The following is a 24,393-nucleotide window of genomic DNA, read 5'->3' as shown; positions in this document are numbered from 1 at the left end:
GTTTCTCAAATCAGTATCATGTATAACACAGACACACAATATACACTTTACAAACATTGTTTTTAGCATATTATTTTTAATATGTTAACATTCTGATATATAACTGATCCAGATAAGTCCACAAAATCCTTGCGGAGCATTCTCTCTATTGACTGGCTGAGATCATGAAAATTCTCCTTGCCCTACTATTACTGTTGTCATAACTGTGGCCGTTTATCCAATCGGTAGCCTAATGGACACCAAGCTAGAACTAGAACTAGCCGCTAGACATCCACCTTGTTAAACCGAAAGTGTGAAAGAATCAAGAAAATCCATCACGCTGTCCAACACAAACATAAAAACGCTGGTCCCACCAGAAAGTTATCTAACAACATCATTCTTCTAAATCAAGTAATGCCAATATCCAGTCAGAAAAAACATTAAATATCGGAATCACAAGAGCCATATCAGTGCCAACATGTATAGCACGTTTACATGTCATTTAGTACTATTTCTGCGTCCTGTCTCAATCTTTTTAGTACAGATTGTAGATTCATATTATGAAAAGATTTATATGCCAGATAGTTCTTTACAATTAAAAGGCAACCAATAGGAATTAAGGAATTAAATGAGGAGGGATAGTCTTTTTAGTAATAATTCTAACGGCATGTTTTGAGAATTAAATTCTTTAATATTATTAGCATATATTAGAATTTTTAAGATAGATTATGTCTAATATTCAACAGTCTGCTCAATAAAGCTATTCTGCAGAACACAGCGCACTGTTTATCTTCTCAGCATAAATGCTTATCAGTAATCATTCCTGCAAGTTTATTTTTGTGTATCGTTTAATAGTGTTCCATAAATAAAAATATTAATACCTCTTAATTTATTTCTTTATTTGCATTGATCCAATCGTCAAGCAGTTAGGATTTCTCTGTGTAATTTAAGTTTTGGTTTTGCGTAGCCTCAATGATTTTTTGTAAATTTTGTTAAAAGGAAGAGATTGTAACAAATTTTGTTCAATGGAAAGGAATGTATAAAATCTTTTTCAAGGGAAAGGATTGTATAAAATTTTTGTTCAATGGAAGAGATTGTATTTTTGATAACATACAAGGTTCTGTGATCCAATAAACAAAAATCAGTTTATGTGGTTTCCATATGAAATGGTCAATCAATATTAAATAGAAGAAAACAAAGAACGGTGAGGGACTATATGTTTTATAAAGGAGATGTAGCATTGGTCAAAGAAACACACTTTTGCCATCCTGTCAGACAAGAATCAAACCAAGAATTGTCACCGATTTAGCATGCCTTGAGATTTTGCATCAATATTTCATGATCTACTTAATCAAACCATTTTTGTTATAAAAAATGTCTGAATAAATTGCTTACATTTTTTTTTCAGTTATCTTTAGCTGCCGGCCGTGAATCAACCAACTTTGAGAAGGCCGTATAGCATGAATGACTTTCTGAAACTTGTTCATGAATTATGCAGAAAATTATAATTTTTTAAGAGGCTGTGGTGTCTTTCAAAATAAATTTTATGTAAGTTGGAAAACTTTTGATAGGCTGATACTGATTTTGCTAAACGAAGTATGACCTTTAAAGATTGCGAAGACTTTAACTGATTTCAGATTATTTTGATTTTATTAGTTAGGTTAGAATTCATCTGCTTCTGTTGCTTTGGTGCCATGTAGCTTCTTCTTGAACACATATGTAAGGGTTCTTGAACGATAAATGAAATGGGACTTTCAATATTACAAAACCTAACAGAGATCACATTCTTGTGATATAGAAGAATGTTCTCCAATTATTGAAGTTAATATTGTGAAAAAGATACTTAGGTCGTTACCAATATTTGATGGCTTTGTTACAGTATGACCACCAGTATTTTATTCTGAATAGAAAATCATGAACTTTTTAATTTCAAAGGAACTTGCGAAAATGTTGCCATATTTCTCGGCAGTCACTTTTATTCTCAAGTAATCTTTGAAAATTATCCTTTTTGTTTAAATATGCCAACTGGTATGTGTAAGCCAGTGTGTTCTATGTTCGAACAGTTAAACATACTGTGTTCGTAGTGCTTTCTTCATTTAAACCATCTTTCTTGTTTAAATCATAAGTATGTCTCATATTTGTTTAATCAATATGAATCAAACAAGAAGTTGAAAAACTAAAACAAAGCAATTAGCAGACTAGATTGCAATTATTCGCAAAAGGTTAAGAACTACATTTTGTAGCGGATAGACTGGACATGGCTTCGCGGAGTTCATTCATTCCGCCTATACACAGTTGATAGTAATCAGTCTTAACTGCGTTTAAAATGGCAAATATGTGGGTTTGTGTGTGATATAAATAAAAATATATGTAAATTTGTACCTTGTATCTTTGATTTACTACTCGTTGTCTAAAAGGAAACTTTATATATATGTGTATATATATATATATATATATATATATATATATATATATATATATATATATATATATATATATATATATATATATATATAAAGAGAGAGAGAGAGAGTGAGAGAAGCAGGGAGGATTTCAATGAAATTAGGCACCATGTTTAATTAATGTAGAAGACGTTGATTATTAATAGTTTTATTGTAATTTTATACATACATACATACATAGAGAGAGAGAGAGAGGGGAGAAGTGGACTTTGCAACAGTGTTTGAAATACAAGAATGGATAGATGTATCCATAATTAAACGAATTTATATTTGAAATTTTTTATTATTGACTGATTGGTTGTTTGATTGATTGACAAAACAGACTTAGCAGCAGAATCAAGCTGCGGACATTCGGCAGTATTTTCCCCATTAACAGTAAGCTGTCGCACACGCTCTGCCACGAATTCCTTCCTTCCATCAGATCGTGTTTGACACTGAAATTAAATGTCCAGTTTCTAAGCATACTTATTACAACACGGAAAATATTTGGCTCAGTTTGCAAACAAGAATTTTGCATTCGTGGAAAATTTACCCAGTAATAAGGGAGATGACTTTGATGTCATACATTAAAATATACATTTCGGCATCAAACATAATAGCACAGATCTATAAATAATGGGTACAATTAAAATGTTATGCGATATCATGTTTGAACTCAGTAGGATATGAGACAAAATCCAAAGAATTAAAAGACTTAAATTTATCAGATAAAATAACCTGTAATCCCGCGTTACATGAAATAGAAATGTTATAGTTTCATAAAAAACAAAGTCCATTTCTCAAAAACTGGGTCTCGAGGTGAAAATTAATGGCTAAAAAATTAAACCTTTACTAAAGACCAGGAAAGATGGGAAGTCTGATAACGAGATTAAATAATAAACTGACAAAAGAAATAGTCGAAAATGATCGCTATACAAAATCAGTGGCAGTCATGAATTTCATTTTGGAAACAGTTTTCAGACAGAGTACATGTAAATGCAGACGAACAAAATTATCACGTATTTTTTCAAAGGAATTTGTAGCTAAATTTTCTTAATATAATATTAATATTCTTGAATGATTAAACTTTTTCAATTTATGTTCTAAAACTGTATGTTTTGGCTTGAGGTTCATAAATAATGCAAGTAAAGTTCTGTCTGTGTGTGTGTGCGCGCGCGCGGGCAAAGAGGAAGAGACATGCGCATATATGTCAGTATTTTGTTGTGACAATGCATCCATAGAGAAGATAAAAGAACGAATATATTTAATTCATTTTGTTTTGACAGCTAATGCCTTCTGTAGAGTAATGGATGTAGAGCAAGCGTATTTGCGTAAATATTCCCTGCAAACATTTGAAATAGTTGTATAGAAGGCATGGGAAATAGGAAAAATAAAAACTTAACTTGTTACTACATCTTTATTTCCATATAATCCACAATTATTACATTTAATCATTAAATCGCTATCGTCATTTTAGCATTCCGAAGTAAAAGTGAAAGGAAACAACTGTGGAGGTATAGTTACAAAACATTTTGAAATAATTTAGCTCACATTTTAACGGTCACGTGGTACTTTTAATAAAGGACCGGCATGTGATTAACCGTTACCACTTCCACACCTAGTACGTCATAACCGACTCCACTCGTTTCCTAGAATTCGTAGATACCGTATGTAGAAGGCAAAAGCCTGATCATAACACGTTAAAATGTCCATTCCCTCAGGACACGGAAGAGGGCCCTTTTTTCTTTTTATAAGGGCCTGATATTCTCGTCATTGATCTCCGATGATTTTCAGCAGTCTTATATAATAAGCTAGCACATTGTCATAGCACTGTATCCTTTTCATTCCAGGTGGACAGATTATACCACTTTTCTTCACAATACGGCCGATAGAATCATCACCTGTATTAGTAAAGTATGCCACGTCATCCTCATTCTTTTCAGTTTCTAAAGGCCTATTTACCACAGCCAGGAAATCATTCCCGTTAAATTTATCTGCACCAGTTTCTGAATTAATTAAATCTCCCCTCGTAACGAACCTTGGTTTTAGAAGAGATCTTAACAAAAGGAACCCAACTGGGTTCATGACATCATCAAAAAAAGAGTCATCAATGTCTATGAAGTTGTCCCTGCTTGGCACGACCTGTTGTTCAATTGTGTTTCTTTTTCCTATGTTTCTAAGAGAGACTGGGTCAGTTAAACTGTTCTGAAGTTTGATATACATTGAAAGATGAGAGTAAAAACATTGTTCTGGATTCATTCCGACTGGACACATATTTTCCCTTGTTCTCCGTAGTCTGCCGTAACCTGAATAAAAAGAGACAGGTATGAACGATTACTTGATTCCATAAATTCATATTCTACTGAAAATAGATAGACTTCCAAGTGTGTGTGTGTGTGTGTGTGTGTGTGTGCCATGATATAACATTTGTTTCCCACTTTTAAAATATGACATTACTCCATGGTGACGTAATGGCTGTTACTACAGTCCGAGCTGAAATCGTGCACAACAAGAAATTTTAAGCCATTTATTGAAAAGCACCTGATTTACTTGTGATGAAGTACAGGAACAAATAATGAGACCGAAGCGAAAGAACTTTTACACCAATTTTCATAAGCACTTTATGGTTTGCTTGCACGTTATAAAACATGTGCCAGTATATTCAGTTACCCCATTTCAACAGAATGTTGATTTACCTAAATATAAAATTAATCCAAGAACAAAACTTGAGGAGAGGAACGAGATTAAATGAATTCTGATCCAATTGAATGGCAGATCGGATGTTGATTCCATTTTAATTCGATAGCTGTTATCTTGAAGACGCTGATGAACAGATGATTCCTATATGAGTGAAAATAACAGAGAATTAAATTGAGTTAGCAGTAAATCCACGACTCGGTAAAACTGAATTAAAAACAGCGTGCCTGCACGAGTGATATGTGTATTACTTTAAAAGAAAAGGGGATCAAATGCTCATCATGCAAATCCGCTCTTAATCCTCAATCCCTCATTCCATCCACAAAAGAGAGGTTTGGCCGAAGATGTCATTGTATTTAGGATTTGGAATAACAACACATAGGGCAACTTTTACAATGATAACTGAAGAGAAAATACCAAAATAATATTGTCCAAAACAGGATGCGGGGGAGGGGGGGGGCTGTGCATTTGTTATTATCAGAGACAGTCTTTGTACAGTAAGAAACCTTTTTGGTACATGGGCAACCGCATATAGGAGCAAGGGGAAAGGACACATAAAAGCTTTATTAAGCACACAAAACGGATAGTACTGTTCCTGGATCATAGAGGAAGATGCCTGATAGCATCGAGTGAACATACACATGGAGAAAGTATATTTCATACAAGTTAGAGAATATGGAGAAAGTATATTTCATACAAGTTAGAGAATATTACATTCGTCCCCTACTGTCAATCGAACCCAGATTGAAGCTCCAGTCACTTACCTAAACACACACACACACACACACACACACACACACACACACACACTGTTTCGATCTCGCACACATGTCCCGGTATAGAATGGAATCTATTCGCGGATATGTGCATTCGTATGCAGTCAATACTCGCACGGCGACCCAATAATTAACTCTCATCTTACGGGCCGTAGGCTTCATATGGTGGGTGGGTGTGGCTCAACCAAACATCACATATCGTACTTAGTGGAAAATCTGAAATTATTTACTTTTTAAAAACATGCAATGACATGTACAGTTACAATTTGTTTTGCGGAAAAATTATTAACAGGACCTAAAGTAAGCAATTTGGTATTGCATTTTACTCGCAATAGATTGCTGCGTTGAGAAAAAAAATCAACAATTGCATATATTTATAGTGTTGTTTAAAGACTAAACAAGATGCAAGGAGTGTTACAATTTGCATATACATGGATCCTTAAGTACACCTCATGTGGAAGACATCACAATGTAATGTAATCGAGACTGCGATGTTGGTCTTATTCGAGTCGATACAGTCCCACACCTACAGGTCATTTTACACGCATACATGTAACCTGATGGGCATCAAAATTTCGATAGAGGGTACAGTCCTAGTTGGTACTGTTAAATAGAGAAGAAGCTCCCTAAACGTTCCTGAAAAACATGTTATTAAATTAATATTTCTTTGTTTACATTTAACTTCTTGTACTCTTGACATTTACCGCATTCATTATACTAATCCGCCAATCTTTTTATCTTCCGGCATTATCAGTCTTTCGTTCTTAATACCCGTGTAAAGATAATGAAAAACACTTAACAAGAGCATATTATCTTAAATAAACCTAAAACAAAGAGAACTTCAGTCATAAAGCCACAAAGCATTTTGTTAAAGAGACACAAAATAATACACTAAATCGAGTACACTAAGTCGAGCTATTTTGGTAGAGCTCCAGACACACCGGCAATACACATCACATATCCGGAAACAACGAGAAATCTTTAATTTTAAATGGTTTCTTCAAACTTTGTAAAACACCATAAATCCAAGCCAACTATATTGCAAAAATGTAGGATTATTTTCATTGGATAAAAACTGGATGAATAAAATAAACTATGTTAAAATAAACTATGTCGGTGTTTGTGCCAAGACTAGGAAATCCCAGTCGCGGAGATACTTTATTGTTCTCTCCATGAAACTCTGCCGAGTGAGGAGACAAATAATGTAGCCCCATGACAGGAATTTCCTTGTATCGGTGCAAACCCAACATAGATTCCGTTAAACTGAGCTTACGTACCAGGAAAGGACTGGGATACAGATGAACTATGGTTATGTGCCAAGAAAGGACTTGAATATAGATGAACTGCAAGAGCCAGTGTTACTCACTTATTTACCTTGACATTATCAGGGTCACTAACTACATACATAGCTTGAAAGTGACCATTTCAATAATTTACACAATGTGACGTAAGGTTGCAAGTTCCAGCAGGGTACGTTTGAAGACAGTACACTATATTTATTACACATTGTGATGTGTTTATTCATGGTAATACATGGCTCACTACCAAAACTCCCGAAGCGTAGTGTTCCTCCCATCGTGTCAGTGCCTGATTTAGATATAAGCTAAACAAGCTACAGCTTAGGGCCTCACAGTCTGAACTCACACTCTGGAGGGGCCTCTCAAATTTATTTGATACTAAATAGGGCCTCTACAGCTTTCCATAGCTTAAGGCCACGATATGTCTAAATCCGGCACTGTATCGTGTATTTCTTCCACAATGGTAACTATGTTACATTTCCTCATAACCCAGACCCCTTTTCTTTTAACTAAGATTGTTTCAGTGCCTGGTCATGATCTGTATCTCATGTATGTATGTCAGTGTATGTATCAAGCAGGGCATATCAGTACAAAGATATAACGTCAGTGTATGTATCAAGTAGGGCCTATCAGTACAAAAATATAATGTCGGTGTACTACCGTTAACAATCCAGCTATTTCGTCTACGTTCACCTAAATAAACGTTGAACAGTTAAATCCTCTTCAGAATTAAAATGTCTCAACGACATTTATAGGGAAAAAAGTAATTTTCATTGACTGTAATTTTTCCGTTGAAGTTTCCTTTCCCAGGAAGGTTGTGAACTCCTTTTGTTATCCATGAGGCGTAAGTCCAGTAGAGTTAAACAAAGGGCTATTTGAGGTAACTTTTTCACATAATAATGTCTATTCAATAAGAAAGATATATTTTTTAACCTTTTGGACACGTTGAAAATAAACTTATGACAAGTTTTTATGGTGGGGTGGGCGTAAAAATATACCAATACAAGGTTAAAAACTCTACAGAAATACTTGTTCACTAACTTTTTTACATGATAGAAAAGTCATCAAACAATTATAAAGAAAATTTGCTCCTCAGTTAGAAGTGGAAGCGAACTCTAGAGTATTTTAAAAACATTTTCAATGCATAATGCATCAAATATGTTTTCGAATCGATCATCCTTATCCATTGTTAAACTAAATTTACTCGATGAGATTGTAATATTTACTGATTAAGCTCAAGACAACAGCCGTCACAAAGCTAGTGTTTTAAACATTTTTCTTATCAGAATGGTTTTGCAATAAGTTCCTAACACGATGAGAATGAGATACCACAACATATATTCTCAAGTCATGATTACAGATCGTTTGCCACAAAATAAAAATACATTATCTTCGATCAATTTGATCAGGATGGGCATCCACGCCATCAGAAATGTTATTTTTATTGTTGCTTTTATCTAAATTGTATAGGATAATATTTTTTGACAAAATCCAGCTGTGTGCATTTGTTTACCGTGCAAAACATGGTCGCTGCTAGCCATATATGGATGTAATTGCAATATATGGAATCTCGTCATTGTTTAGTTCAAAATACTCGCCATTCTAAGACATGGAGTTTACCTTTATCAAAGTTAATGTTTATCCATAAATTATAATTAATTAAGCAACTGATGGAATTGAAACAAGATATGTATTATGTGAGATCGTATAAACCTCTAATGGTACACTTCTACAACATGTTAATCTGACTGAATTGTTACCCCCATCGTATTTATTTGTAACAGATAATAGCCCAACGATATTAACTTTTACAGGGTTAAAGACCCCCATCCCCAAACCGCCTCCCCCTCCCCTACCCAAACAAATAAAAAATACATAAATGAATATGTTTAAACGGTAGCATTTTAAGGAGATATTAATGTTTATGTTTATGGGGAGCCTCTGAATAGATAGAATTATACCAATATGGCTCCTTCATAAAACATCAGCCAAGACCAAAGTTTAGGCTAAGCCAATTAAATTGTTAGTTTTCGATTCGCTTTTTCCTAGACTTTGTGTCACTCTTGTGGAAAATAAACTGATGCTGAGTTTGTCCGTGCACGAAAGACGGTTATCCAAGCTACTTAAGCTGAACCGGCGAATCGAAGACGCTCAAGGCTCTTCCGAAATAAATTAACCGCTTTCTTTCTTGTGATGTGATCACAGATTAATTGGACAGATACAGTAAGTCCGTTTGTCAGTAACAGTCGCTCGGATTGGACGCATGAACAAGACGCTAACATTGATCAATAAATATTTATCAAATAAGATTATCCTTTCTTTGAAATATAATTATAGTGACAGCAATTAGTTTTTTAAAATATCATTGTGCAAGAAGGGTTTTCTAATGATCAAAACCTTGTTGGAATAATTTATTAAGAATTCCTTGTAAAAGTCCAATATGGTGAAAGGGCCGAAATATAATTGCATCTTATATGTCATTTCTACAGATCAAACTTTGAAGAAATGTTGATATCTGTTATTCGGACAATGTTTGATGTTTAGTAAACAAGGGTTGAACGACGAGTTGCAAACGCATCGAACTATATTTTCATTCACTGGTCAGTCCAGTTGTAGAAATAGCAGAGCTGGCCTGAAGAGATCATTTTGTTGTTTTTTCTTCGTTTTCTTTTGCAAAAATATTTCCGAACAAACTACGATTTTCTGTAAATTACTGCTCCAACATGCATCCGTCGCAGAAATAGCAAATGATATTCCTATCGGGCCGTAATTAGTGTAGTTCCGCCTGCGAGAATGAGACATGTATAGTATACTAACCTCGCCGATGACGTGGACGAAGGCATTAGGTTTCGAAAAACTGGATTTTTATTAAGTGATATCGCAAGTTTACATCTGTACATACTTTGTAAACACGTTTAAACAGGTCTTTGTTAAACCTTAAGTCTCTTGCCCGACGAATATTTTTTTATAGCAGTTGAAATAGAGATTAGCAGTTCAACACTTATCAGGATTGGTTTGATCAAAACGTCCTCAAGACTAATGGTGAGAAGCTTCTATTGCTCCCAAGAAGGGGTTGACAGGTTCTCCTTAAAATCTGACATAATGTTTAAAGAATGCAAGTTATTTAATAGTCTACGATTCATGTGTTTCAAGCACCTCTATTTAAGTATTCCTAAATATACTCCAGATTCGTCACAAGTTTAAATAGGCTACTACCATTTGTAAACTTCTAGGGCTAAAGCAGCGGGCAACTGTTGCACGTTTTGAATCTAAGGCAATAATGGAATCCGCCAATCTAATTAATAAAGGATTTATGCACTGTTTTATACTATTTTAAACTTATTTTTAAATTTAAATTTTGAATGACGATCACTGTTAAGATTTTAATATTCAAGTAACACTTATGTAATTAATTTAATCTATTTTGGCCAATGAAAGACTACGTCGTACAATAAATGATCTTGGTTTTTATCAGTGACTTTTTCCCACCCTTGTCGTTAGGTTGGAAAACATATACTTGAAACGGGAAACAAAGAATTTAATTGTCGTTTTCTTATCTATTTTTAAACTACCTTTTCATATGTATAGATTGTAGAAAAGCTGAGGTAATTATTTCTCTTTAGATTCACTTTACGTGTACTTTAATTACTGTTATGCTGTTAATATGAAGACAAAAATAGCAATCTGTGTGTTTTAATGAGCACATGGATAAACTTCCCCGGTCGTCTCTTCATCACAAGTACAGTGTCTAATTTAGGTGCTTTGATCTTGCCGCATAGCGACTACTGAAGAGGTGAGACAGTTTAAAATGAATCAGACATGAGAGGGAAGTTTATTGCGCATCGGAATCGTTTAAGCTTTAAAATAAATAGACTCGTGGTAATGTCCACCACTTCTTATCTCCGTTCGTTGATTACTTTTACCTTGCAATTTCAGAAAAATAACCTGCTGTAAAAATTAGAATTTGGGTATATTCTTTCATGATATGACTGGTGTAAAGTGTCAAATTTTGAATAAATGTTGAACCTTAAAATTAAATACATTGTGCATTAGTACAGTCAAGCCAGCAAGGTTTTATGTGAAGGTTCACTTCGACCTTTTCCCATGTCATTTGTTAAATTTCGTGGGAGAAGGAGCGGTCAGGATATGTGGCTAATCTGGAATTGACCCGGACATCGCAAAGCCGTCCTGGGAAAATAAACATTAAGATGCCGACCATATCCGCTTAATTGGAACGTCATGTCGAACAGTCATTTAATAAAAGGAAGTTGGTATGTGTCGTATTTCTCAGATTCGCTAAGCTGTCAAAATCTGACTGAAGAAATAATTATATTGGGGAACAATTAGGAACGACTGATGACGGTTGGTCAGTTTAACTTAAGGCGTACACCTTAGAAGAAATGTTGAATTTAAAGTAATGACTTTGTGAGAATTTCCTCAGTCCGAGATTCCTGCAAGAGGAGGTAGACTCGTTTGACTCCAGGGAACACTAAAGAGTAGTTCTTTCTCGTTAAGTAAAGAGACCAGGTGGCTGTCTTGTAGGCAAAGACAGGTTTTTAGTGCTATGACGCACATTTTCTTGGAAAGAACAGCATTAAGAAAAACAGTTCTCTGGAACAGTCTGGGACAGTCCGAAAGACGGAAGTCCGGCTAAGAGATCGAGCGGTTAGGACAGAAGGATCAAGAAAGATCAAACGTATACATGTGAAGGTGGGAAGACGTGGGATACACGGAGACGAAGACGGGAAGCAACGCTAGGTGATGCAAATCAGGCGTGGACTTTGTGCTCTTTTCACCACTCTCATTATCATGATGAAATGAATCAATAATAGAATACTGCTATTGAAATTCGGTAACGTAAATTTGCTTGAACTGAATCAGTCACTATCAGTTAATGTCATTGATTAAATTGTTATGTTCTTGTCTAAAGGGGGGCTCTTATTGTCATATTTCTTCTCAGTAGTTATGCTCAGTTCTATGCTGATGTTCTATCTTATCCACTCACACTGGGCAATAAAATCGAGGAAGGTCATCCTCTACATAACGACAGCCAAATTTATTTAACCACCCCTATTTACCAAGAGGGAACGTCGTTACAGCTGGTTGCATCATGTATGAGGTATGCAATTTTCAGACGTCAGCTGAAAGCAAGCATACAAATTGAACATGCTATGCCGGCACAGTTTTTGTGTTCAAGACTTAGTAGTATAGGTCTTTTGTTAAATAATTTATGTAAATAGTAATCTGTATTGTAAGAATGATAATCATAAAATATTTGTTCTCAAGGGCTCTAGTCACGGAGGTGTGTTTTTAATTTGTGTGATAATAATGCAGTGTAGGGTCCATGTTATGGACAAGTAAGGATAGTATGGTTCCCTGATCCGTACGCTCTCTGCTTTGCACTCCGCTATACGAAGTTGGGTGAACGGCGATGCCATACTGTCACGTGATCAAAACAAATGTCCTTATACGGAGAGATCTTGTTAATGTAATTGTGGCACATTTATTCCTTTAATATTCTGTTTGTTAGTGATACAATGTGAACTTTACTAATAATTCGATTTGAAATATAGCAATCGTTATCTTGTGTTCAAGCTTAACCACCAATTTGGTCATATAATTATTTTTACAAATATTTTTAATAGTAGGCGAAGATGAAGGAAAATGGTACACATAACGATATTTTGTTAATATTGATGTCGTACGTTACCTCATATCAATTTCGACGTAACATTTATCAAGGAATCGATTGTAGAAGTTTTGATGATGCTGTGTAGAATGTGCAATATTAACAAAATATCGTTGTTTGTACCCATTTCTTTCATCTTCGCCTACTGAATATTTGTAAAAATAATTAAATGACCGAATTAGTGGTTAAGCTTGAAAACAGGATAACTATTGCTATATTTAAAATAGAAGTATTAGTAAATTAAAATGGGTCCTAATATTAATCCTTGAGGAACACCCACCTGCATAGGTTTCTAATCAGACTGTGCGTCAAGACAAACGAATAAGCCGTTCTCACAAGGCTCCGAATGATGCATATGAAACTCGCAACTGCTTGAAAACATAACTCAAGCTGAAAACCTGTAATTCTTTTACACTGTAACTTCCAATACAATGAAAAATCGTGCAAAGTTTATTATTTCTTTAACTTTAGTTGCCCTGTTACCATATTAACATGCTATATTTCAATGATGTGGGTATGCTTTAGAAACACAATACATTTCATTGATTTGAGTATTCTCTGATATCAGAGTTTTGAGCTTCAGCTGTATGTAAAAACTGTTCGAAAACAAATGACTTCGTCAGACATTTTGCAATCACCTGATCCATATATACTGCGCCTTTCTTCCTCAAGAAAACATTAAGAAAGAACAGTTCTCCATTTTCTTTTTAATCGCAAGTTGTGAAAATATACTGCAGAAGAAATGTTATTCTTTTTACTTGAAATTACCATTCAATCAATATTTTTTCATAAATAATCGATAAATGATCGCTTAATAAGTTGATAAATGATCGATTAGTTCTGTTTGCAGAAGACTGTCTCCTTTACAGAACAATTCAAAACCAGAGTGACCATCATGCCCTCACAGCTCTCGAACAATTGGCGTCTAGTTGGGGTATAACTTTCAATGCCACTAAATGTCACCTCATGCGTATGATCAGTAAAACAGCAAAATCATCTCACTTCTACACCTTAAATATCCTCATACTACAACATATCAGCAACCAAAAGACTATATTGGACTAACACTGTCTGAGGACTTCAAGTGGGAATTGCAAGAAAGCAAACACTACACTAGCATTTCTAAAAAGAGACTGTCAGCAGACGTGTAGACGTATTGCCTATCTAGGGCCAGTCAGATCCGTGTTAGAATATGGCTGTGTTGTCTGGGATCGGTGCTACATTAAGGATGTTGATAGAATCGATAAGGTTCAACACCAGGCAGCAAGATTTATATCTGGTGACAAAAAAACCAGAGAAGCAGGATGTGTCACCAAAATGTAAACCGACCTGCATCTAACAATATTCCAGGACATGCGTAGCAAGATTCGTTTGACATATTCGTTTGACATATCTCTATAAAGTATTCGAGGAGTTAGTGCCGGCTCTCTCACCAAATATATTTTGAAAACCATTAAGACAAGATACGCCAGATTAAGGTCAAATCTTTTCCAAATTTTGAAAGTATAAATATTGTAGAAAGACTAGTATCAAATAATTGTAGATTTTTTTTTGTAGTTGAGCAATGTGGAACAGAACAATTTAGAAATTCTTTCTTGGCTAAAAATCAAATTGTGGACTGGAATCATCTGAGTGCCAATGTTGTGTGCACGCAATCAGTGGAGAGCTTCAAGGCAGCTCTTGAACAATACTACTAACTTTCTAGTTGGCTCTCTCTTCCGGTGCATATTTATGCCGCAATTGGCCCTGCACTGTACACATTCAGATTCTGATTCAGGTAAGAATTCATACATAACAGCAAGCGGTGCCTAAGTCAAGGAAGATAACGCAGCTGATACTTTTTGACAATCTCGTTCTTCCTTCTTTTTTGCTCAAAATTTCCGGAATGCGATGGGGATAAATGTAGCGGAGAATAGGAGTTTTAATAACCATTTTTTTTTCCGGCACGAAATATACCAATAGAAGAGTGTCACCATATTTGACCTTGAATACATACGATACACACGATATAAAAAAAATCAAAAGGCATGGAATAAATATTATTTGAAGTATTAAAACCCCAAATGCCACAGTCACGTGCTAAATGTTGCATATGCAAATCATTGAATAATACTGAATCTTGGATTTCATAAAAACCAGAAAATATCAACGTTTCATGACATTAAGAGCTATGTAATTTCTCCCTCAAACTGAGAAACCATGCCGTTTTTCATATGTATACGAATTATACCGATTTTGATCGGCCAAATCCGTGGGTCAACGATTTCATTCGAAAGCTGGAACACACTATCTGATGATGTCACCGTCATAAGAAGCTAACTTTACGCAATGTTCGATTGTCTTTAGCCCTCGTCCGCCCGTCAAAGTATTCAAACGCACCAACTGATCACCACTTTCTATCTAATGCACGCTTGTTCTTTTCAGATCCGCTTAAAAGATGGGCTTGCCTCTCTTCCTTTCGTCTCTAATCAATTTGTGCGTCACGTGTGAATTATGTTGTTTTCAGATTAGTCACCAACGGAACTTGTCGAATGTATCATATCACTGCTTTTCGAGCACTCCGGAAAATGATCGGAATTACGAGCGGCTTCGTTGACTGAATTAAGGGGTGGTTCCTATTTAATCTAAACTGAATATTTGAACGTCGTTTAAACCTAACACCTTGACTATTTCAAAGAACGGTTTACGTCAGATAGATTATTCTAAAACAAATCATTTCCATCTTTTCAAATTTTTAGTTTGATTGGAAGAATGGTGAAACTTGTATGATAAACGGCGGCATTGGGACTGTACATCACATTTTAAAATAAGAGAGTTGTTATATTTTGTATTTTAACCGCTTTCGTACAATATTTTACGATTGTAATTAACACACAAATTTTAATTTTTTAAGGATCAAGGCTTATGCAATACAGACTTGTGCTCTGTTCATGCCAATAAAGTCAGATATGTATTTGCTCTGCGTTTACAATCACGTATATACCTGTATGACACGCACAAATATCCGTGTACAGCGTTCAATAGTTTCCCATGCAAACCACGCACCTATTACGCGTGTATGACGCACACCTGGTGCCCATTTATAACACTCATCGAGGCATGTAAAATGGACATCAATTACCCCTTTATAACACGCGCCATTGGCCGTGTATAACATACATACCAATTACCCATGTATAACATATATATTAATTACCCGTGTATAACGCCCACTAATTAACCACGTATAAGGCATAATCAATTACACGAGTACCCGTGTATGACATGTCCCAAACTACAAAGAGAAAGACCGGATATGTCAACTCGTTTTGTTTTTGTTTCATGCTATATTGCAAGCCAGCACATGAAGGTTATTTTGTTACTGAGGGAACTCAGGACACCTACTTACCCAGGACACCTACGGTAGCTGACTCTGATCTGAAGGTAAGCTTCTAACCCCAACTCTATTGATGGCGAGTTCCTCAGGTTAAGCACTGTGCTGTTCACAGTTGAACTTCAGTTGTACACGAGATAAACGTTGATATGAATTCATTACACACGAATTTTATCTCCTCGTATTCTTGCACGTGAACAACAGACTCAATATTAGGTTGATACACCGACATAAATCGGTAAATTTTACTGCACGGACTTTTGAGGTTCATTAACTAAATTGTGTGTTTTCAATTAATTCAGTTGAATTCATTTATTGCTAAAACTAGAAACATATAAGACTTTGACAACAAGCGGACAAACAGATCGCTTGAACATGCTTTCTCTATCAGTTTGGTAAATTACAATTTTTAGAGTAGAAAAAGGTTAACTATTGTTTCCTATTTGTTTGGGTTTTTTGTTGTTGTTGTTGTTTTTAGTACAGTACACTTCATCTCTCGACTACAGGATATAAGTATATATGACTGAAAACAAGCGAACAAACAGGTCACATGAACATGCTTGCTATATCAACTTAGCACATTACAATTTCTAGAGTAAAATGTTTTTGGGGGAGATGGGGTTGGGGGGTTAGTACAGTACACGTTTTCTCTTGACTACATGTACCGTAATCTGGCAATAGTCATGACACATGTTCCAACGGTCATTTTTGATACAACTTGACAGTAAATGACTATAAAATCTTGCATCGCCCTTTCTATCTGCAACTGTCCTCCTTTAGAATCACCAAGTGGGGTATAGTGCTTCACCTTTAGCTTCGGCGCTATTCCTCACCACACTATATAACAATAGTTCTATTTGGTGATGACAATAATAAAATAACATATCAATCCGTATCATATTGGATTCTATTATAACAATTACTTAAGGCCACATTACGCATTTCCCATTGACTCCGCGACACTATACCTGACATCGCTTATTATAACAGTTTCAGAAGGAACTCTATTGAATTATGACATAATATATTTCTTCTGGTAAATTAGAAGATTAAAGTTGTTATGCAAAGGACAATATTGACAAAAGGACATTTCATTACAACTTTTCCCCATTCAATAGACATTCTGATAATCGATTGCCCCACTGTATAGAATCATGGTTGTGTTTGTTGAACAGTAGCTTTTATAATGAACCTCTGATAACATCCAACCTGGTACAGTTGCTGAAGTCTTAATGAATTTGATGAAACAGAATGGAGGAAGAATTGTTCAAGTTGGGTCGTCCGTGGTAGAGTGAAAGAGGATCGGCCGGATGGGCGTTAGTCACGAAAGCAATGCTAATGGAGCGAACGTGTCTGCGAGGACATCAATCCTAAAAGGAAACATTTATGTCTTCTCTTTTCAGTTTTAAAATCAGTTTTAAACTTATTTGCAATAAAATAGTGATCTGACAAATACGAAATACATAAATGACATTTACTGCTAGGACTTAGGACTGTTTGTCTGATATGGAAAAAGTAGTGATGAATGAAAACATTGAAATTAAAACAAGTATTGGTCGACGACGAATATTACCATTTCAACACGTGTGTGTGTGTGTGTGTGTGTGTGTGTGTGTGTGTGTGCTTTCTATATCATCATTACGTTTCCACTACAATAGCATGATCCCTTGTCACCATTATCTATTCACGACTAGTGTCTATGATCCACAATGATCATTACCATTCTAGGACCAGTGACTAAGGTCCACAGTGATCATTACCATCCCACGGCTAGTGTGTCTGATCCCCAATTATCATTACCATTCAACCATTAGTGTCTATGATCCTCAATCATCATTACCATTCCACGACTAGTGTCTATGATCCCCAGTCATCATTACCATTCCACGACTAGTGTCTATGATCCCCAGTCATCATTACCATTCCACGACTAGTGTCTATGATCCAGAGTCATCATTACTATTCCATGACTAGTGTGTGTTACCCAATTATCATTACCATTCAAATATTAGTGTCAATAATCCCAAGTCATCATTACGATTCCACGGCTAGTTTATCTGATCCTCATTTTATCACTAGCATTCAACTATTAGTATCTATGAACCCCAAACATCATTACCATTCTAGAACTATTGACTATGATCCACAGTCATTATTACCATTCAACGGCAAGTGTGTCTATTACCCAGTTATCATTACCATTCAAGTGTGACTATGATCCCCAGTTATCATTACCATTCAAGTGTGACTATGATCCCCAGTTATCATTACCATTCAACTGTGACTATGATCCCCAGTTATCATTACCATTCAGGTGTGACTATGATCCCCAGTTATCATTACCATTCAACTGTGACTATGATCCCCAGTTATCATTACCATTCCACGACTAGTGTCTTTGATCCACTGTCATCATTACCATTCCACTATTAGTATGTAAGGATCCCCTGGCACAACGAGGCAAGATCCATTTTCTTTTCCTACATTTTTTGTACAGCAAAGTTTAGACGTCTTGCATTTATAAAAAAAAAATGATTCCTTCTTATTGTTTCTTGTGTAACGGGTGAAAGTATTGATGGCAAGATCACCAATTGTTTTCATATGCGCTAATTATCATTTGGCTGTATTGACAGTCCTTTGAATTTATACGAAAGGGCTACTTCCTGGTGATAATATAGGGACAAACATTTATCTCTTGCATAAAGTATACAGTATGCTGCTTGCGAAAAGAAAAAATAACGTGGTTTCAAAAACCGTGACAAATTTGACGCCTGTGAGTCACGAAGAATCTCAAAGAGTGGTAATGCGCTTGGATTATTGTACATGCACACACATTATTTATTGTATAGAAATTATGTTAGTTCAAATGTCACTAATGAATATTGCAATATTACGGATATATACGTATGCTTGTCTACTGATGCATAACAATAATCTCAAAATTATTACTTGAAACGTTAGAGGAACTGTCCTCTACATTATGAGCTAATGATCTACTCGACCAATTAGAATTTGATATCGCCGTGATATGTTAAAGCAAATTGACAAAACAAACAAGTAAATTTATCTATACACTACATAGAGATTACATATGTTGTATCAAACTTGATAATACTGAAAACAGTTTACGCTCAAAAGGTCGAAGAGGATGAGTATCAATTATGATTAAAAACAACTTGTCTTACTCAGTAAAAGAATTCATTTGCAGTAACCGGATTGATGGTATTGAATGAGGATCAGAAAACGATCGCACGGTCTTTATGTTTGGTGTGTATCCACCCTCTGCTTAAAATTTTAATTTATATCAAGAACGTATTGATTCAATTGAATCTCTTTATGAGTATTACACGTCATATTGTGAAGTATTAGTCGCGTAGGATTTTAATGCCAGATACAGAGAATCGCCATTACGGTGTGCATGGTATAAATGCAACGAGTTCATTACATTTTTGAGAACAACGACATGCTACCACTGAATAATTCAAAATTATAAAATGGTTGGGTTACATTTTTGAGCCATGCAGATCAGTTCTTGACTATATAATTGTCAACAGTAGAATGCTAGATTGTGTTCCTGACAGTAAAGTTTTTTTGTTGCGTTTCTTTTATGTTTCTTCAAATCACGACACGTGCCTAGCCTCTGATCATCGTGTTGTGTGCAGGACTTTTACCATTGCGGATGAAAAATATTGCAATCTTCGTCCTCCCACGTTTTCATCTCCATTTTAATCTATATGCTGACCTGAACAATTAAGAGCCTACCAACTTGAAGTAAGACTACTAAAAGCGGTTTGTTTGTTTTGTTTTTTGAAGCTGTACAACAGGCAACGTAACAAGGGCAGATATTCCAAATGTTGTTTTGAATTAAAATATGACGGCAATTTAGTGTATGCTTCAGATGAGATTACTCGACTGTTTGCTACATATTTTTCTGATCTGTAGACTCAGTCTATAGATATATTTGTAAATCACGAACAAACAGACTGGTTCTGTATTGACGATACCATCTTTGGAACAAAATTTAGTTGTCACGAAATAACGTCAGTTAAAAAACAGCAAAACTTAAGAAAGCCATGGGCAATGATCGTATTCAAAATGAACATTTACATTACGGTGAAATACAACTCACATACTTAATCATAATACTTTTAACGTAGTAATAGACCAGTGTTAAATTTGTTCCGATTGGAAAGTAAGGTTATTTGTACCCATATTTAAAGGTGGGGGAAAATCTGAAACTGACCCTGACACAGTGGCGTCGCTAGGGGGGTGCGGGGGGTGCGGGGGGTGCGGACCGCACCGGGTGACACATTCTCAGAGGGGTGACACCAAAATGAAAAATTGCAAATTTTACAGAGCACACACTGCTCGGTTTAGTTGGATTTCATAAGCGGATAACCGATCATAGTTAAATACATGACTAGCAGGCACAGCAGTGGCGTCGCTAGGGGGATGCTGGGGCTGCGGACTGCACCGGGTGACACCATCAGAGGGGGTGACACCAAAATGACATTACTAAGGATTCTGTATGGTCTGTTACGGAAGGAGGACCATGAGGATGACACCATGAGCTACCGCACTGGGTGACACCAACCCAAGTGACGCCACTGCCCTGACAATTATAGAACTATTTCCCTGCTGCCTGTATTATACAAGCTATTTTAAACGAGCTAGTCGATAGATTTACTAATGGTGCAATAACACAAATATAAATTTCCTAATACCGAATGACAGGGGTTTCAAAAGATATCGAGTATAACAGCATCCTTCACTCTACACTAAACTATTTTTTCCACTTCAGAATTAGGTTCAAGCGTGTTTGCTGCTTTCTTAGATATTCTAAAGGCATTTGACACTGTGAATCACGACGGACTTTTCCTTAAACTCAGAAAACTGGGAAGCATGGGAAGATATTGCATGTAATAAAGGCATTGTATTCAAGTATACAGAGCGTTGTCCTGATGAACGAATCAAAATCAGAACCTTTCCAATTAATAAAGCGGGGCGTCAGAAAGGGAGGTGTTTTATCGACATTCTTGCTTACATTAATAAGCTTTTACAAATATTACATGAGTCAGAATTAATGCTACTTGTTGGATCCACTCGATCTGAAAATCAAGTACAAACCGATGAAATAACTCTGCTTGCGAACACACCAACCTATTTGCAAAAGATGATTGACATATGTAAAAAATACTCTCTGAAATGGAATGTCACCGTCAACGTTAACAAAAGTTGTGTATTAGGTTTTAGCCAGAACAGACAAAGAACATGGGAGAAGTTTAAAGGAAAATTGGCAACTGTACTATCTATTTTAAATGTAATCGAATATGTTGGAATTCCTGTTACCTCCAATACGAATTGTTTGACAAATGTTTACAGGGCATTTTCTAAAGGCAGAAAATCATTTTATTATTTTGTAGGGATTAACAAAAATGAAGTTAGAATCAATCCTCTTTCCTACGTCAGTTTGTAAAACAGCAATTGTGATACCATCAGCCCTTTATGGCTGTGAAGTTTGGTTGAAAATCAGACACAATGATTATAGAAAGCTCGATATATTTCATCAGAATTGTACCAAACGTCTACATTTTTCTCACATCATACGACCAGGAATGAGCACAAGTTTACTGGGAATAAAAATAATTCTATAGGAAATTGATGAAAGGAAATTAAACTTTTTTGGAACATCGTGCAATCTTCCAGAAAATGTGACATCTTAATTTTTCTTGAAAAGATGTTACAGTACAGAAAGGTTTTTATTTCCGATGTATGAAATATTTTGCAAAATATAAATATTCATGAAATTATTTAACTTTTTGTTGGAGACAAAATATTTCCAGGAAAAATAAAACGAAAATAAATTATAAAACATGCTATTCATAAGTATGAAAACGAGCGCTTTACAAACTTGTGCCACACTGACATAACTTATAAAAGATTCAAAATATTGATACTTCTATAAAACCCTCAGTTTTATGGCAAAGTACCAAAACAACAAGCGAATTACAGTTAATTACATCCCGTGCAAAGTTTTGCTCACTATTCCAATTAATACCATACAGTTTTGTAAGCACTGCAGCTATTCTAACATAGATGTAATAATCCATGCATTTATTTGTTGTCAAAGCACTGTTCGAGAAAGAACAATATTTTGGACACATATTTAAAATAATTTTGACATTGATCTTGGTGTGTTCCTTCATAATTTATCAGATGAGGAATTATTCAGGGAATTTCCCAGGGGTATCGGCCTGGATGAGCCCGAAGTATTAGGAACTTTTATAATGTCTTTAGTGTTCTCTGCATCTGTAATACACGGATTCGTTTCTTAATAACGAGATCGATTGTCAAATTATCAAGTTTGGAAGACGTGATCATAGAAAACACGATAGTCGTATCTCCTTGTATGATATATATGACATAGCATATTAAGAATTACTTATTGTATAAAATAATTTGTACAGACACAATGACTATAGAAAGCTTGATGTATTTCAGAATAATTACACTAATTAAATACCAGGCTCCAGCAAGAGCACGCATTATTTTACAAGAAATGTAATGAGAATAAGAATTCTCAAAGGGAAGCTGCGCTTCTAAGAGACTTGATACATGTTCATCTATGTTAATTATATACAACTAGAGCATTTTTATATTACTTTTTTCTATGTTTGTACTCATTTTTCTTAAGTTTGTGTCACTATCTCTAAAAAAAAGTAAATTAATATTGATGATGATGATGATTATTTTTCTTGCAACATAATGGGTAAATTTCAAAGTGTTTAATGTTCAGAAAATAAATTTCAGAATATTATGAAATCTGACAAAATGAAAATATTATTAACGACGAAATCAGTTTGTATATTAATTCATTAAAAGCGACAAAACTAGATGAAAAGAAATTGATATTTTGATATTCGATTAAATCATGAAAAGCACTAACAACAAAATGTGTTTCCGAAACATTATTTTTCACTACAATGTATCACGTACATAAAACTGAGAATATACATATATATTTTCTTTAAAAAATGAAAAAAAATTAAATAACGATATAATTTTTGAGAGAAACTGGAGGATTACAAGTGAAGAAAGTGTCAAGATGGCTTTAGCAGAAAAATATTTTGCATAAAAGAAACAAAATGTCAAGCAGCTCTCTCCCGCCCCACCTGCCCTCCACAAGACCAACATATATTGAATTAAAATATAAATAAACATATTTTTATAAAAAGATAGAAATCTCCACGTCTATTTACCTGCTTTTGTTGGATATCCAATGCATCGATTTGCAGACAATACTAAAATAAACACAATACCGCTGAATATAGAATTATGAAGTTCCATTTCGTTTCAGTTGCTGCCACTCGTCTTTGCGACAATGAGTTATTTGGTGATTGTTCAGGCGCGTGCTACCTTAATATACAACAGCTAAGCCCCACCCACCAGTTCTGAATGGCAACTGATTATATCAATTGACAAGTGGCATCATAGATTTGTCAAGTTCTAAGTTTCAATAAGGACGTAGATCCTTGGGTGAACCTCCTGAACCGTCCGACGCAAACAACAATTTAGCCGGATCCTCTAACGTAAACATTTCTGTGGAGGGTTCATTTTACATGGGAAACTCCTTCGTGATTGCAAACAATAACGATAATAATCACAACAATAACAATAGATACATGTAAAATAAAAGATCAAGCCAGTGTGAAAACATGTGTACTAATCCTAACATGAACAACTGTATTAAATGAGTTTGGCCTCAGAAACGAAGTTTATTATATCCATAATTTTGTACACAATTTTGACGTTTTCTGTGTCAATGAAACCCAGATTTATAATTGTGTTCTTAATAAACAATCAAGATATGACATGATCCGAAGTAGGACAGAAAAATATAAAGGAAAAAGTAGAGAATGTATTGCTGTATTTATCAGACATCTATCTCACGTCATGTAAATCAATGGCTTCACTAGGGTTGGTGTCTTCAAGTGCGGTAAGCCATGGTGTCACTCCCATGAACCTTCTTCCTTAACATACCATACAGAATCCAAAATAATGTCATTTTGTTGTCACCCCCTCTGATGGTGAATGTTGTAATCATAAACGGTTTTTTTGCATAAAATTCACTGACATTTTT

At 35.2% G+C, this 24,393-nt stretch overlaps 1 protein-coding gene across 1 annotated transcript; it reads right to left on the bottom strand.

The window, feature by feature from the left end:
- Positions 1–3,823: 3,823 nt before the first annotated feature.
- On the bottom strand, positions 3,824–23,625 carry LOC149785051 (uncharacterized). Its single transcript, XM_089931180.1, has 2 exons — positions 23,513–23,625; positions 3,824–4,726 (listed from the first exon to the last, which is right to left on the bottom strand). Exons 1-2 carry the CDS (start codon positions 23,598–23,600, stop codon positions 4,191–4,193), a joined length of 624 nt encoding a protein of 207 aa, XP_089787306.1. The 5' UTR covers positions 23,601–23,625; the 3' UTR covers positions 3,824–4,190.
- Positions 23,626–24,393: the final 768 nt, after the last annotated feature.

Source organism: Sinohyriopsis cumingii, chromosome 13 (assembly GCF_028554795.1).
Source record: "Sinohyriopsis cumingii isolate HCF-2022 chromosome 13, ASM2855479v2, whole genome shotgun sequence".
Lineage (NCBI taxonomy): Eukaryota > Metazoa > Mollusca > Bivalvia > Unionida > Unionidae > Sinohyriopsis > Sinohyriopsis cumingii.
The sequence above is the reverse complement of the archived record's forward strand: the minus strand, read 5'-3'. Positions and strand labels throughout refer to the sequence as shown.